The 12,813-nt window shown below is 42.5% G+C and overlaps 1 protein-coding gene across 1 annotated transcript in view; it reads left to right on the top strand.

Annotated features, from left to right (window-relative positions):
• The window catches only part of NCKAP5 (NCK associated protein 5), a 977,727-nt gene that overhangs the window by 761,859 nt on the left and 203,055 nt on the right, over positions 1–12,813 (top strand). The window contains exons 8-9 of the mRNA XM_037741167.1: positions 5,858–5,996; positions 6,099–6,150. Of these exons, the coding sequence (XP_037597095.1) occupies positions 5,858–5,996; positions 6,099–6,150 (191 nt within the window). The remainder of the gene's footprint in view (positions 1–5,857; positions 5,997–6,098; positions 6,151–12,813) is intronic.

Genomic DNA, 12,813 nt, shown 5'->3' with positions numbered 1-12,813 from the left:
ATAAATACCAGATAGCCATGTCACTCCTGCTGCCAGCCTGTGTGCCCAGGGAGATGGAAAGCAGAGGGCACCAAGGAAAGCACGCCTGGAATGTGAAAGCCCAAGGCCAGCACTGCACACAGATGGACACGTGGCAGGTCCAGTGGGCTGCTGGGCAGAGCTGGAAAGTGAGCAGACGCAGGTGGCTATCTCAGAGAGGCAGCCTGCCGGGGAGAAGGAGGTAAAGGGGAAAGAGGAGGTACAGTGTGGAGATGTGGTTGTGAGGGGAAAAATGAAGAGAGAGTTTCAAAGCAATTTATTTTGCTGCAGAAGCAAAAGAATGTAAGACCAACCAGCCATTATCCATTAAGGAGGCCAAACCAAGGGTAGGGGCAAAGGTGTAAGAAGCCTGTGTGAACATGATATGCCCTGGCAAAGTAGAAAGAATGCAACTAAGAAAATGGTAGGAAAAAGGAGAGAAAGGAAGAAAGGTGATTGTTGGATATATAATGGGAGGGAGTCAAAGGACATGGTGTGTGTGTGTGTGTGTGTGTGTGTGTGTGTGTGTGTGTATTTGCATCAGGGTCTCATTTTGTCACCCAGGCTGGAGTACAGTGGCACAAACACAGCTCACTGCAGCCTTGACCTCCCTGGGCTCAAGCAACCCTCCCAACTCAGCCTCCTGAGAAGCTGGGACTACAAGCATATACCACCACACCTGGCTAATTTTTATTTTATTTTTTGTAGTGATGGAGATCTCACCATGTTTCTCAGGGTGGTCTCGAACTCCTGGGCTCAAGGGATCCTCCCACTTTGTCCTCCCTTAGTGCTGAGATTATAGGTGTGAGCTATCACACCCACCCAAAGGACATGATTTTAATAGTAACAAAGGAAGACAAAAAAGGGGTAATGACACTATGAAAGAATCTTCAAGAGGTAGACAGGAACAGGGCAGGAGAGGGAGGAACACTACACTCAATACATACCCTTTAATATAGTTTTAACTTTTGGAATCCGGTTAATGTTTTATGTATTCTAAAAAACAAAATGTAATTAAGAAGAGAGGAAATTAAATTTGAATACTATCAGCAACAAATGAACTGAACTGAATTTCAAATGAATCATATAACCCCATTAAAAGGGAGGTAGGGGAAGAGCCAACTTAGTAACTTCAGGACACAGTATTTTCACTGATTACTTTTCTTCTAAAGAAACACAGAAATCTGAACTTTTCCTAGCACTGGTTTAGGTAGGTACCAGTTTTGTACACATGGTAAGATTGAACAAAGGAGTTAAAATATTGCTGAGATCCTGAGTTCTAACAGTACAAAAAGGAAGATGCTAATAAGAAAAGAAGAAGGCAAGAAAGAATGTTGTGGGGCTTGTGGTGAGGTGGGGCAGTGAGCCTGTACATGTGGGAGTGGGGAGAAATCCTTCCACTGAAAGGGACTGGAAGCAGTGACTCCTTAGTAGCAACTGATACAGGTTAACACCCAGATTTTAGTTTCCAAATATCATTCCCCAACTAAAAGGAAATAGAATTCCTTGGAGAAATGCCTGATTTCAGGGATGAAGCAAGGAAAAAGCAAGATGGCCCTGGAACACCTCCTTTTGCAGAAAAAGAAAGTATGGGTACATGTCAAAAGGATGCAGCCACCAGCTTACAGGATCTCGCCTGCCCAAAGCTGGAGTGATTTGAACATCAAAATTAATAATAGTAGTAATGACGTATAACCCTTTGAGTAATATCAGAATCGACGTTTGCACATTAATAAATAGGAGGTAGGGGAAGCACTAACTTATGGAAGAGAATATCAACTCATAAACTTAGATAGAAACATGGAGTCAGAAGTCACCATTTGCAACCAAGTTAATCAATGATTTGGTTGAAAATCATTGATGGTTGCTCAAATAGGTAGGTGAAAGTTTGATGAGCGATAGGATATTTTTATAGCCTCAAAGTTTCTCCCCCAAAATTACTTATTAATCACTAATGGAAAGCCAGTAACTTCACAGTGGGGAGATTTGGCAGACACTACATTAACCAAGTGATGAAAGTTAGCATGTCCAGCAGCGGGTCCCATGGATGTCATGCAGCTGCTGTATGCACTGAGAAGGGCCCAGCATCACCTGTGCACTGTTTCCGCCAACTATGTATGAGGGAGCCCCAGAGAAGCCCAAACTAAGGGATATTCAACAACATAACTGGCCTCTACTCAGAAAGGGGGGAAAAAAAGGAAGAAAGAAAGGCAACGAAGAAGAAGAAATAAGAGAAAAAAGAAGGAAAGAAGAAAATAAAAAACATTAAAAAAACAAACTATTCCAGGCTGGGCACAGTGGCTCACACCTGTAATCCTAGCACTTTGGGAGGCCAAGGTGGTCAGATGGCCTGAGGTCTGGGGTTTGAGACCAGCCTGGCCAACATGGTGAAACTCCATTTCTACTGAAAATACAAAACTGAGTGGGGCATGGTGGCAGTCGCCTGTGATCCTAGCTACTCAGGAGACTGAGGCAGGAGAATCGCTTGAACCAGGGAGGCGGAGGTCACAGTGAGCCGAGATCATGCCATTGCACTCCAGCTGGGCAACAAGAGTGAGATTCCATCTCATAAATCTGGAACTATTCCAAATTAAAGGGTGCGTGATGAACGGCAACGACAATCGAATGCAGAGCATGATCACAGATAGGATTGTATATTGTAAAAAATGCTATCAAGGACATTATTGGGACAACTGGTAAAACTGGAAGAACTGTAGATCAGATTATGGTACTGTATTAATTTATATTTCCTATGGTATTTCTTGAAATTAACAACTATACTCTGATTGTACAAGATAATGCCTTTGTTATTAGGAAATACACATGGAAGTATTTAAGGATAAAGGACACTATGTCTGTAGCTTACTTTCCAGGTACAGAAAAGAAAGGGAAAGGAATTGATATAGCAGATGTGGTGAAACGTTAACAATCTGTGAATCTTAGGAAAGATTTTGTGGGAGTTCTTTATACATTTTTGCTTTTTGATACATAATATTTTACATATTTATGGGACACGTGATATTTTGTTTCAAGTATAGAATGTACAATGATCGTTGTAAGATTTATTGCCAAGGTAAAATGAGGAAACTGAGGCAAGTATAAGAAAATGAGAAGCTAATTTATTCAGCTCCCGGGTGAGGTTCTGTGGTCCAGGGAGGGGCCAAAGAAGTCGCGCCCGACTGTTTAGGTCATGGGGTTTTATGGGGGAGGGAAGGCGATTGATTGGCTATTGGGGAAACAAAGCAAAGGCAATTCTATTGGCTGTCAGGAAGCAGGAAATACCTGGAACTAGTTGCCATTGGTAGGCGGGTGGGACTTTGGGTGAGTTGGCCTTGATTGGTGGTTGGGGAAACAAAGTGAAGGCAATCTTATTGGCTATTAAGAAGCAGGAAATACCTGGAGCTAGTTATTATGGGTAGGCAGGTGGGACTTTGGGTGAGTAGGCCTTCCGGGGGCATACAAAACAGACTGCTACCGGGCAGGGTCTGATGGGGCTTCTTTAAAAAAATTTTTCTGGCCGGTAGCGGTGGCTCACACCTGTAATCCCAACACTTTGAGAGGCGGAGGCGGGTGGATCACGAGGTCAAGAGATCGAGACCATCCTGGTCAACATGGTGAAACCCCGTCTCTACTAAAAATACAAAAATTCAGCTGGGCATGGTGGCGCGTGCCTGTAATCCCAGCTGCTCAGGAGGCTGAGGCAGGAGAATTGCCTGAACCCAGGAGGCGGAGGTTGCGGTGAGCCGAGATCGCGCCATTGCACTCCAGCCTGGGTGACAAGAGCGAAACTCTGTCTCAAAAAAAAAAAAAAAAAAAAAAAAATTTCTGAAGGGTTTTTCAACAGCGGGCTGGGGGTTAAATGCATAATTTAGCGCTGAATATGGGCTTGGGTCTGGTATGCGTAGGCGGGTGCGGGGTAGCTATGCTGCGAGGCCAGGTAACGAGCTTGGGTGATGACGTAGTTATCAGGCGTGGAGAGAGATGGATGTGTCCGTTTAACCCTCTGTGAGGCAGCCAGCCTTACAATCATGTCAGGGTATTTGAGACATCCATCAGCCTGAATATCATTTCTTCTCTCTCTCTCTCTCTTTCTTTTTTTCCCGAGACGGAGTCTCATTCACTTTATCTTCCTGCCTGGAGTGCAGTGGCATAATCTATGCTAACTGCATCCTCTGCCTCCTGGATTCAAGTGATTCTCTTACCTCAGCCTCCCAAGTAGCTGGGATTACAAGTGTGCACCATCATGCCCAGCTTATTTTGTATTTTTAGTAGAGATGGGGTTTCGCCATGTTGGCCAGGCTGGTCTCGAACTCCTGACCTCTAGTGATCCACCTGCCTCTGCCCCCAAAGGGCTAGGATGACAGAAGTGAGCCACCATGTCCAGCCTATCATTCCTTTGTGTTAGTAACAGTTCATGTTGCTTCTTCTAGCTTCTTTGAAATATTTAATACATTGTTGTTAACCACAGCCACCCTACTCTGCTGTTCAAAACATAGAACTTATTCCTTTTTCTTAACTACATATTTTAGCTAACTGTATATCTTATCTGTAACCACTGACTAAGCTCTTTTCATCCCCTCTCCCACTTAACCCCCATCCCAGCTTCTAGTGTCTATCATTTTACTGTCTACCTTTATGACATCCATATTTTTAGCCCCCACATATGAGTGAGAACATGCAAAATTTGTCTTTGTGTGCGTGTGTTATTTCACTTAACATGATTCCACTCCACCCATGTTGCTGCAAATGACATTATTTCATTCCTTTTTATGGCCAAATAGTATTTCATTGTATATGCAAACCATAATGCATTCATCCATTGATATAAATTTAAAATTATTTCCAAATAAGAAGTTTAGAAAAACAGATGGAATAAAATGATGAAGTTAAAATGTTGAACTTTGTGCCACCTAAAAATCGTACTGTAATTTTCAAAATGCTGATTTGAATCACCATAACGCTACTTCTAAATGTCAAGGAGGGTTTAAGAGAAGGGGAAGGTAGAGTCAAGATTGCTTGTGGGCTAAGAGTGGGTGGTCATTGTCACAGCCCTGGCAAGGGTTCACTGGCACAGTTGAAGATTCAGTCAGGAACCCACAGTGGCTGCAGTGGAACCAGGTCACCCAACATGGAGGGCAGTTCTGATACCATCATTTCATGCTCCTTCTAAAACCTAATAAGCTTACACTAAATGAATACTTTTCTTTTCCCTTACTATTCCACATGGTAACATAGTAACTATATTCAACCTTCACATACCCACATGACTCTAAGGAGTGAGAAAGCGGTAATTTTACAAGAGTATGGGGAAGGGGATGCTTAAGTATAGTTCAAGTCTTACATTTCTCATTATCTTATGTCCACAAGTCATTGACTAACAATGAAAATAACATATTTAGTTTGCATTTGGAATTATGCTTCCATGACTCTGTGTGAGACTCTTTTCTGTGGCCTAAACAAATATTAGGCTGTGAGTCTGTGACAGGTCTTAATGAAGTGGATTAAGGCATTTCTCACATTTACATTTTCATAGAATGAAATAAACATTCTAATCTTTTTACGGAACATTCTCACATCAAGCCACAATTTGATTTTCTACCTGTTTGGAATATCAAGTTTTGCATTTCTTTAAGTTGTCGTGTATTTTAGTGAGCAAGTTGGTAAGACAGAAGTCATCCCTGAGATATTTATAATAGTACTTAGAGTGAATTTGTCAAAGGTACTTCTAAAAGATTGTCTTGGATCCTGAGGAGATATATTTAGTAACTGTATTGAATAAGTTGTCACCTAACACAACATTTCATTGATTTATTTGTGTTATTTTTGTATCTTACCGCAGGCAGAGAATTCAGCACTGGCTTTGGAGAATGAAAATCAAAGGGAACAATATGAGCGATGTCTTGATGAGGTAAGGGGGAAAGAGAGGCTTCTAATCCCAGGCTGGACTAGTTATGATTCCTTTAATCTGATCTCAATATGTATGCATGTTACCAGTCTCCAAAGAAGCCCAAACTAAAGGATATTCAATGACATAACTGGCTTAATGAAGTAGATTAAGGCATTTCTCACATTTACATCAGCATTTTCTCCTCTGAAGAAATGTAGTGAACATGTAGCCATTGAAAAGGAAGGGTATGTGTGTGTATGTGTGTGTGTGTGTCTTTGTGTGTGTGTGTGTGTGTGTGTGTGTGTGTGTGTGTGTGTGTGTCTGCCTCCTTCCCTCCCTAATTCCTTATGCAGGCATCTGTATAGTTATTTTGGTTATTGTTTCATACTCTTGGGCCACAGTACGCTATTTGATAAATTTTTTCTGTTCAATAAGTAGGATCCCTTCCAATGAATGAGAAAAACCACATCAGGGCCTGCTGCATCTCCAATTTGGATACCATTTCTGAAAAAGCAAATCCTTGATAGAGTGGGTGGGGATTATGTTCACAGTTGGCAGCCAGAGGGAAAACATCAGTAGATTCAGAACAAGACAAGAAGAGAAAGAGAAGTGAGGAAGAAAATTGGAGCAGAATGAAAGAAGACAGGGCTATACGCATGAGTAAACTGGATAAATATTATGTGATGACAATGAAGAAATCATGGCAAAGATGGTGGGTATTTGAGAGTTTATGAGAGGCAAGGGGAAAACTGACATGCACGCAGAGCCCTTGTCCTCCTCTGCTGTCGCCTCACACCGTCAGGGCCCACACCTACCACCAATGCACCCTGTCTCTTCCTACAAGGATTGGCCCTTCACTCCCTGACAAGTTCTCACCTAGGACCTGTCAGTGACTGGAGTTGTTATTTAAATGAGATCACTTCTTTAGTCATCTGTCCAGCACCTTCAAACTTTACTGTGTTCTATGTAATTCGGTTTGAGATTTGGTACAATGTGCCTGATGCAGATTTTAGAAAGAAAAGAAAAACTGCATTTATCAGTGGGAATTGCCATTATATCTTCAGTCTTTTTCTCCCTACTATCCATGAGGGAAACCTCTACTAACAAATTCCTCTTGATATTTCTTACCCTCTCTATCCCACTGTCCTTCCATGTACTGTCCCAGAAGTCAGTGGGGTGATCTATAAGGAACACATGCTCAACTCCCAGCAGTGATGCCACGTATATAACTCTTGTTCCCTTCAAACTGGAAGCAGTCTCTCTCCTCTGAGGTCCAGTAGTCCTCTGTGTCTGCCACACCAGTGGTTTTAAATATATGATCCCAGCCGGGCGTGGTGGCTCGCACCTTTAATCCCAGAACTTTGGGAGGCCGAGGCGGGCAGATCATGAGGTCAGGAATTCAAGACCAGCCTGGCCAACATAGTGAAACCCCGTCTCTACTAAAAATACAAAAAATTAGCCAGACATGGTGGCATGTGCCTGTAATCCCAGCTGCTCGGGAGACTGAGGCAGGAGAATCGCTTGAGCCCGAGAGGCAGAGGTTACAGGGAGCTGAGATCGTGCCACAGCACTGCAGCTCAGGTAACAGTGTGAGAGTTGGTCTCAAAAAAAAAAAAAAAATGATCCCTGGACCAGCAGCATCACCCTCTCCTGGGGCCTTGCTAGGAATGCAGATTCTCAGGTCCCCCCCCAGACCTACAGAATCAGAGACTCTGGGGTGCGGCTCAGCAATCTATGTGTCAACAAGCTCTCTCAATGATGCTGGTACACTTGACAGTTTGAGACTCTGTCATCATCACACCACTTTGTATTGGTTACTTATGTGGTTGAAGAACTCCAAAAATGTCCACAGAAAATTATTTGCTTAATATTAGATATATTAATTGTTTAGTATTCCCAACCACATACAAGCAAAATGATATTTGCAAGTCTCTGCCCTATCAGGTCCTTAAAATACCAGAATAATCTTGGCAATGTCCAAAGTTAAAAGAAACACTGAAGTTTGTTGACTCTGACATGGCTCAGAGTCTAGTGAGGCCAATTCAGCAGCCCTCCTTTCTCCCCAGGCTCTTGGTCCAATCAAAGTTTAGGGCGAGAAAGACCAAATGGATCCAAGGATATTTAAAGGAACACACAGCACCTTTGTGTCATATGTACTGATCAGCAAAGTTTCAATTTATCCTCCTGCGCAGAAATTTCTACTGAGACTTTATCTGTATTTAGAAGTCAGATTGATGTGACTCATGCCACAGAAACTTTGTCCCAATTCTCCCACAGGTCAACCCTTCCCATCAATCAAAAAACTCACTTTTTTTAATGGAAACTCATAGTTTGTTTCCTGTGTGTTTCCCATGCTTGCATGCTGTAGGTTTCATCAGAATTTGTGGGACAAAATGTCAGTTATTATCTACAAAATCATTTCATATAAAGTTTCCACTGAAGACAGACTTTTTAGAGGGAGTGTTCCTGTGTTCTCAGTTGCGAAAGTTAACTGTTGCCAAAGAGGTGATTTGCAGGAAGGGACTCCCTCTAAGCAATACGCATGTTTTGTATTCATGAATACTGACCCCTGATTACACAAGCAGGTTGTTTTATAACTAATTGCATGAGGGCAGATAATCCATTTCCACACATTGTAAGAAAACACTCTCAATGGGGTAGTTGAATGTAGTAATAATGCCAACTGGAAATTCTTTTCAAAAGGCTTTTTATACTAATTAAACAAACTAACAAGGTAAGGCCTCATGTACATTTTTTCCTTGCTAGTGGGTTTCATCAAATGTACACACGTGGATAAAATCTAAATTTAAAATGTTCTTCAGACTGGCACAGTGGCTTATACCTGTAACCACTTTGGGAGGTTGAGGCAGGAGGATGACTAGAGCCCAGAAGTTTAAGACCAGCCTGGGCAACACAGGGAGACTCTGTTTCTACAAAATAAAATTAAAAAAAAAATTACATTGAAAAACCTAGGTGAGTGTGGTGGCATGTGCGTGTGGAGGCAGCTACTTAGGAGGCTAAAGCAGGAGGATCACTTGGACCCAGGAGGTCGAGGCTGAAGTGAGCCATGATCCTGCCACTGCATTCCAGCCTGGGTGACAGAGTGAAACCCCATCTCAAATACATAAATAAAATGTTCCTCGATTCTTTTTGCACTGATTGTTACTTTCTTGGAAGTGAGGAACGTATTGACGATTTGGGGAAAACACTTGAGAATCTGTCCAGTAAAATAGCACATTTATTCAGAAAGTAACAGACTCACATCCCTAGATACACACACACACACACACACACACACACACACACACACACACACACACACACACACACACACACACACACACACACACACACACACACACACACCCTGGCTTGCTAGGCATGCACATACACAAGTGCAGACACCCACAAATGTATATACAGACAGGTGTGCATGCATACACTTCATCATCACTGCTACTGCTCCCCATCTCATCTCCCTGCCTTGCAATACAAAGAGAAAACCAAGGATTAATCTTATTTGACCTTGGGAGTTCAGGGGTTTGCAAGTTTGAATTAAGTTTCTTAGTCTAGCTATTTGACAGGCACTTACTGGCAAGCAATGACTTGCTATTTATTCACAGTATTGCCTTGGCCACAGTTTCTTTCATACCTACTATTCCCATGTAAAGACGTAAAATGACACATTTAAAATAAGTAAAATAACATCTAAAACCCCTGCATTGCACTTTGATGGATTCACTTGTATCCTACAAACCTTTACTGGGTGTCAGCCTCACCCGGGCTCTGAGAGCTCACGGCACTCCCAGCCTGGCGGGAGAAGTGCAAGGGATGGACAGTCAGAGTAGGGAAATGAGAGAAAGTCACAGAGCAAATGAGCTGCACTGAGGACTTTGGAAACAGAATGCAGTCACCAGAGGGCAGGAGGAGCAGTGGGTAGGTGAGCAGAGGAGGGGGCAGAAATAGAAAGGGTATTTTCAGCAGTAGGAGATGAAGCAGGTAAGGTTTCAGATCCAGAACAGCAGGTGCTTCTCATGCTGACCTTCTTGGTGGACTTACCTGGAGACCTTTAAAAATACTGCTGGCTGTGTCACACCTCAGAGATTCCTATCTGACTCTGCTCTGGGGTGGAGCCTGGGCTTTCTGTTTTTTAAAGCAGCACAGGAGATTATAATATTCACTGGGGTTAAGCACTACCACAATTAGATTATCTGGATGCTGTGCTTTAGAGAGCATTTTCAGAAATTTTCAGTAGGAGGAGGAAAGCTCCCTTCACCAAGTTTAGATATGGTAATACAAGAGCACAGACCCATGTGGAAGTTTTGAATTACTTCTGATTCCACAACAATGTCTGAGGTAATATAAAGCTACAAGCAATAAAATAAAATAAAATATATCCCAGTGTTTCTCAAAGTGTGTTCCTGGGAGCCCTTTGCCTCAGAAAGATGTGTCTTGGTTGCTAAAATTGCATATCCTTAGACCTCATTCAGACCTTTTCGATCAGTATGCAGGGACAGGAAATTGGCGATTTTCACAAATGTTCCAGGAGGAACTTCTGCACACACACAGTTGGAGAAACTGCCTCTTCCTCTTCAATCAGAGCTGGGCCCTTACACTTAGTGATGATGGAATTGAGTTGTTTTCTAACCTCTACACTTCAGAGCGCAAGGACGTTGAAAACTAGACCTTTGGATGCAGTTCAGAAATAGAGAAAAAAAAGAATTTTAAGTAAGACTAGAAGTAGTTTGTTGAGACTGTTTCTTACGTGTCTCTCTGGTCCACGTGCTACATGCCTGGACTGTAGAATCATTCCCGGGACATTCTCAGGCATATCCCACAGCTGGGCCCTACATCCTCTTTAAAATCAAGGTCTTAATAGACGGAAATGGAAGACAATCTCACTTGTCACTTTCATATGTTCAAATGTTTCATATCTTGTTTGCCCCAGATTCTGACGGCCTGGAGGCAGTCTCTGCATTCATTTCCTCATTATTTCTGCAGGACCCAGCAGATTTCTGGCCCACAGTAGAAGCCTAATGCTTATTTGTTGAATGACTAAATGAATGAATGGAGAGTATCAGCTGGAAATTAATTTCCAAATTAGTGTTTCCCCAAATCCCACATACATATTTAGACTAATTTCTTCAGTTATCTCTTCAGAGATGAGCATTCATTTATTATGCACTAACCCAAATGATAATCCAAAGATTGATCAGCTGAAAAAAACAATAGTAGACCCACTTCAAAGACTCTGATTTGAATTAGAAGAGAACTTCATGGGCTTTGGATTAGGAAGACTAGCGTTCACTGTTCACCCTTTTTCAGTGTTCTTTGGGGCTGTGTATTTACCTCTTTGAGCATCTTACTTTCTTGTTTGTATCTTACAAGATAGTTTTACAAAGTAAATGAATAATACAGATGCTTGGTGACTTACATTTATACATGTATATTACATGGACACACACACACACAACACACGTACATACCCCTCATGCCTTTACAAATAAAATCCCTTATTTTTAAAACATTTTTTCTTAACTGCTTACCTGAACATGCATTGTATCTTTCAAAGTTCGACTGGCCTGATTCACATTAGGGTGACTGCTTTATATCAGGTCCCATCCTAGGTGGTTTCACTGATTATGTCTGTCATCTCATGCCTTTTTCACAGCTTTAAAGGTGGGTAGCTTCCCTATTTTGTGGCTGAGAAAAGTCAGGTTGCTCTCCCATCCCCTGCGCATGTTAGTGTATAGTTACCATCAGCACTGTTTCAACCCAAGTCCATATTCTTCATGCTTTCTCCTAGCTGCCTCAGTACAATCAACCAAGCTCAAAAGCCTCTCCAAACCACATTTTCAAAAACACCTGCTTTTTCTGATGAGATTTTTCAGTTACCTTGCTGATGCAACAGTGGCTTTGCATGGGGAATTAGCTCATGAAGGTCTGAAAGCAAGCCCACTAGCTAGGGAAGGACTGTCAAAGCATAGAGCCTTTTGAGATCCTCATTCCCTATCCCCATGTACCTGAAGCTTCTCTACCCTCCACCCCAGCCCTTGGCTATCTGAGGATTGGCTCCCTTTCTGAATAAACTCCTTAGTGTGGCTTCTTATTCAGCTTCAGGGACTGTTTTGCAATAAAATAACAGACAACTCCACAGCCCAGCTTGCCCACTTCCAGGAGAGTACATGGAAGAATCACAACCCCTGGAAGTTGTTCAAAGAGCAAAGTTTTGTATGGGTCAAAGATCAGCTATGTGTTAGAGGAGTTCGGTTGTCTGAGAGGATTCTTCCTGAGAAGGAAACAGACCAGATGTACTCAGCACTCTCCTTGGCATTCCTGTCTCACCTGCTGCCCTGCTCCATCTCCTAGGAGCAAAGGGAAGTGGCCTCCAGGGAAAGCCTAAGGGAGGCTATACTACAAGCTAATGGCTTAAGGATTGCCAGCTTTCCTCGTCCAGTGTGGCTCAAGTACCTTGCAGTCTAGCCCAGCTGCTGCCCTTTCCCTGGAGAGGAAAGCTGGCAGATGACATTGGAAGTGATTTGTTCTCACTAGCCGGCCCTATGGGTGTGTGATTATTTGCAACCCAAATGCTTAGGACATAATGCTAGGTGAGGGCAAGGGTGCATTCCAGGTATTATCTTCTGAGTCTAGTAAAGGTTGCAGGCACAAGCTCCAAGCAGCCGTCCTATTTATGCATCAGGGAAGTTAGCTATTAAAAGCAGTAACAAAACCTAGGACACTGTCATTTTAGCCAGCATGGAGGAAAGCATCTGTATAATCTGCCTGCTCTTTTTCAAAGAACCAGTGAGTCCTTCTGGGTAATATAACCTCATGTCAGTATGTAAAGAAATAAGGCATTCATGTATCTTTGTTCAGTTTTCAAGAGGAGCAAACAATTTTCCAAAGTA

Source organism: Cebus imitator, unplaced genomic scaffold, assembly GCF_001604975.1.
Source record: "Cebus imitator isolate Cc_AM_T3 unplaced genomic scaffold, Cebus_imitator-1.0 Scaffold95, whole genome shotgun sequence".
Lineage (NCBI taxonomy): Eukaryota > Metazoa > Chordata > Mammalia > Primates > Cebidae > Cebus > Cebus imitator.
The sequence above is the reverse complement of the archived record's forward strand: the minus strand, read 5'-3'. Positions and strand labels throughout refer to the sequence as shown.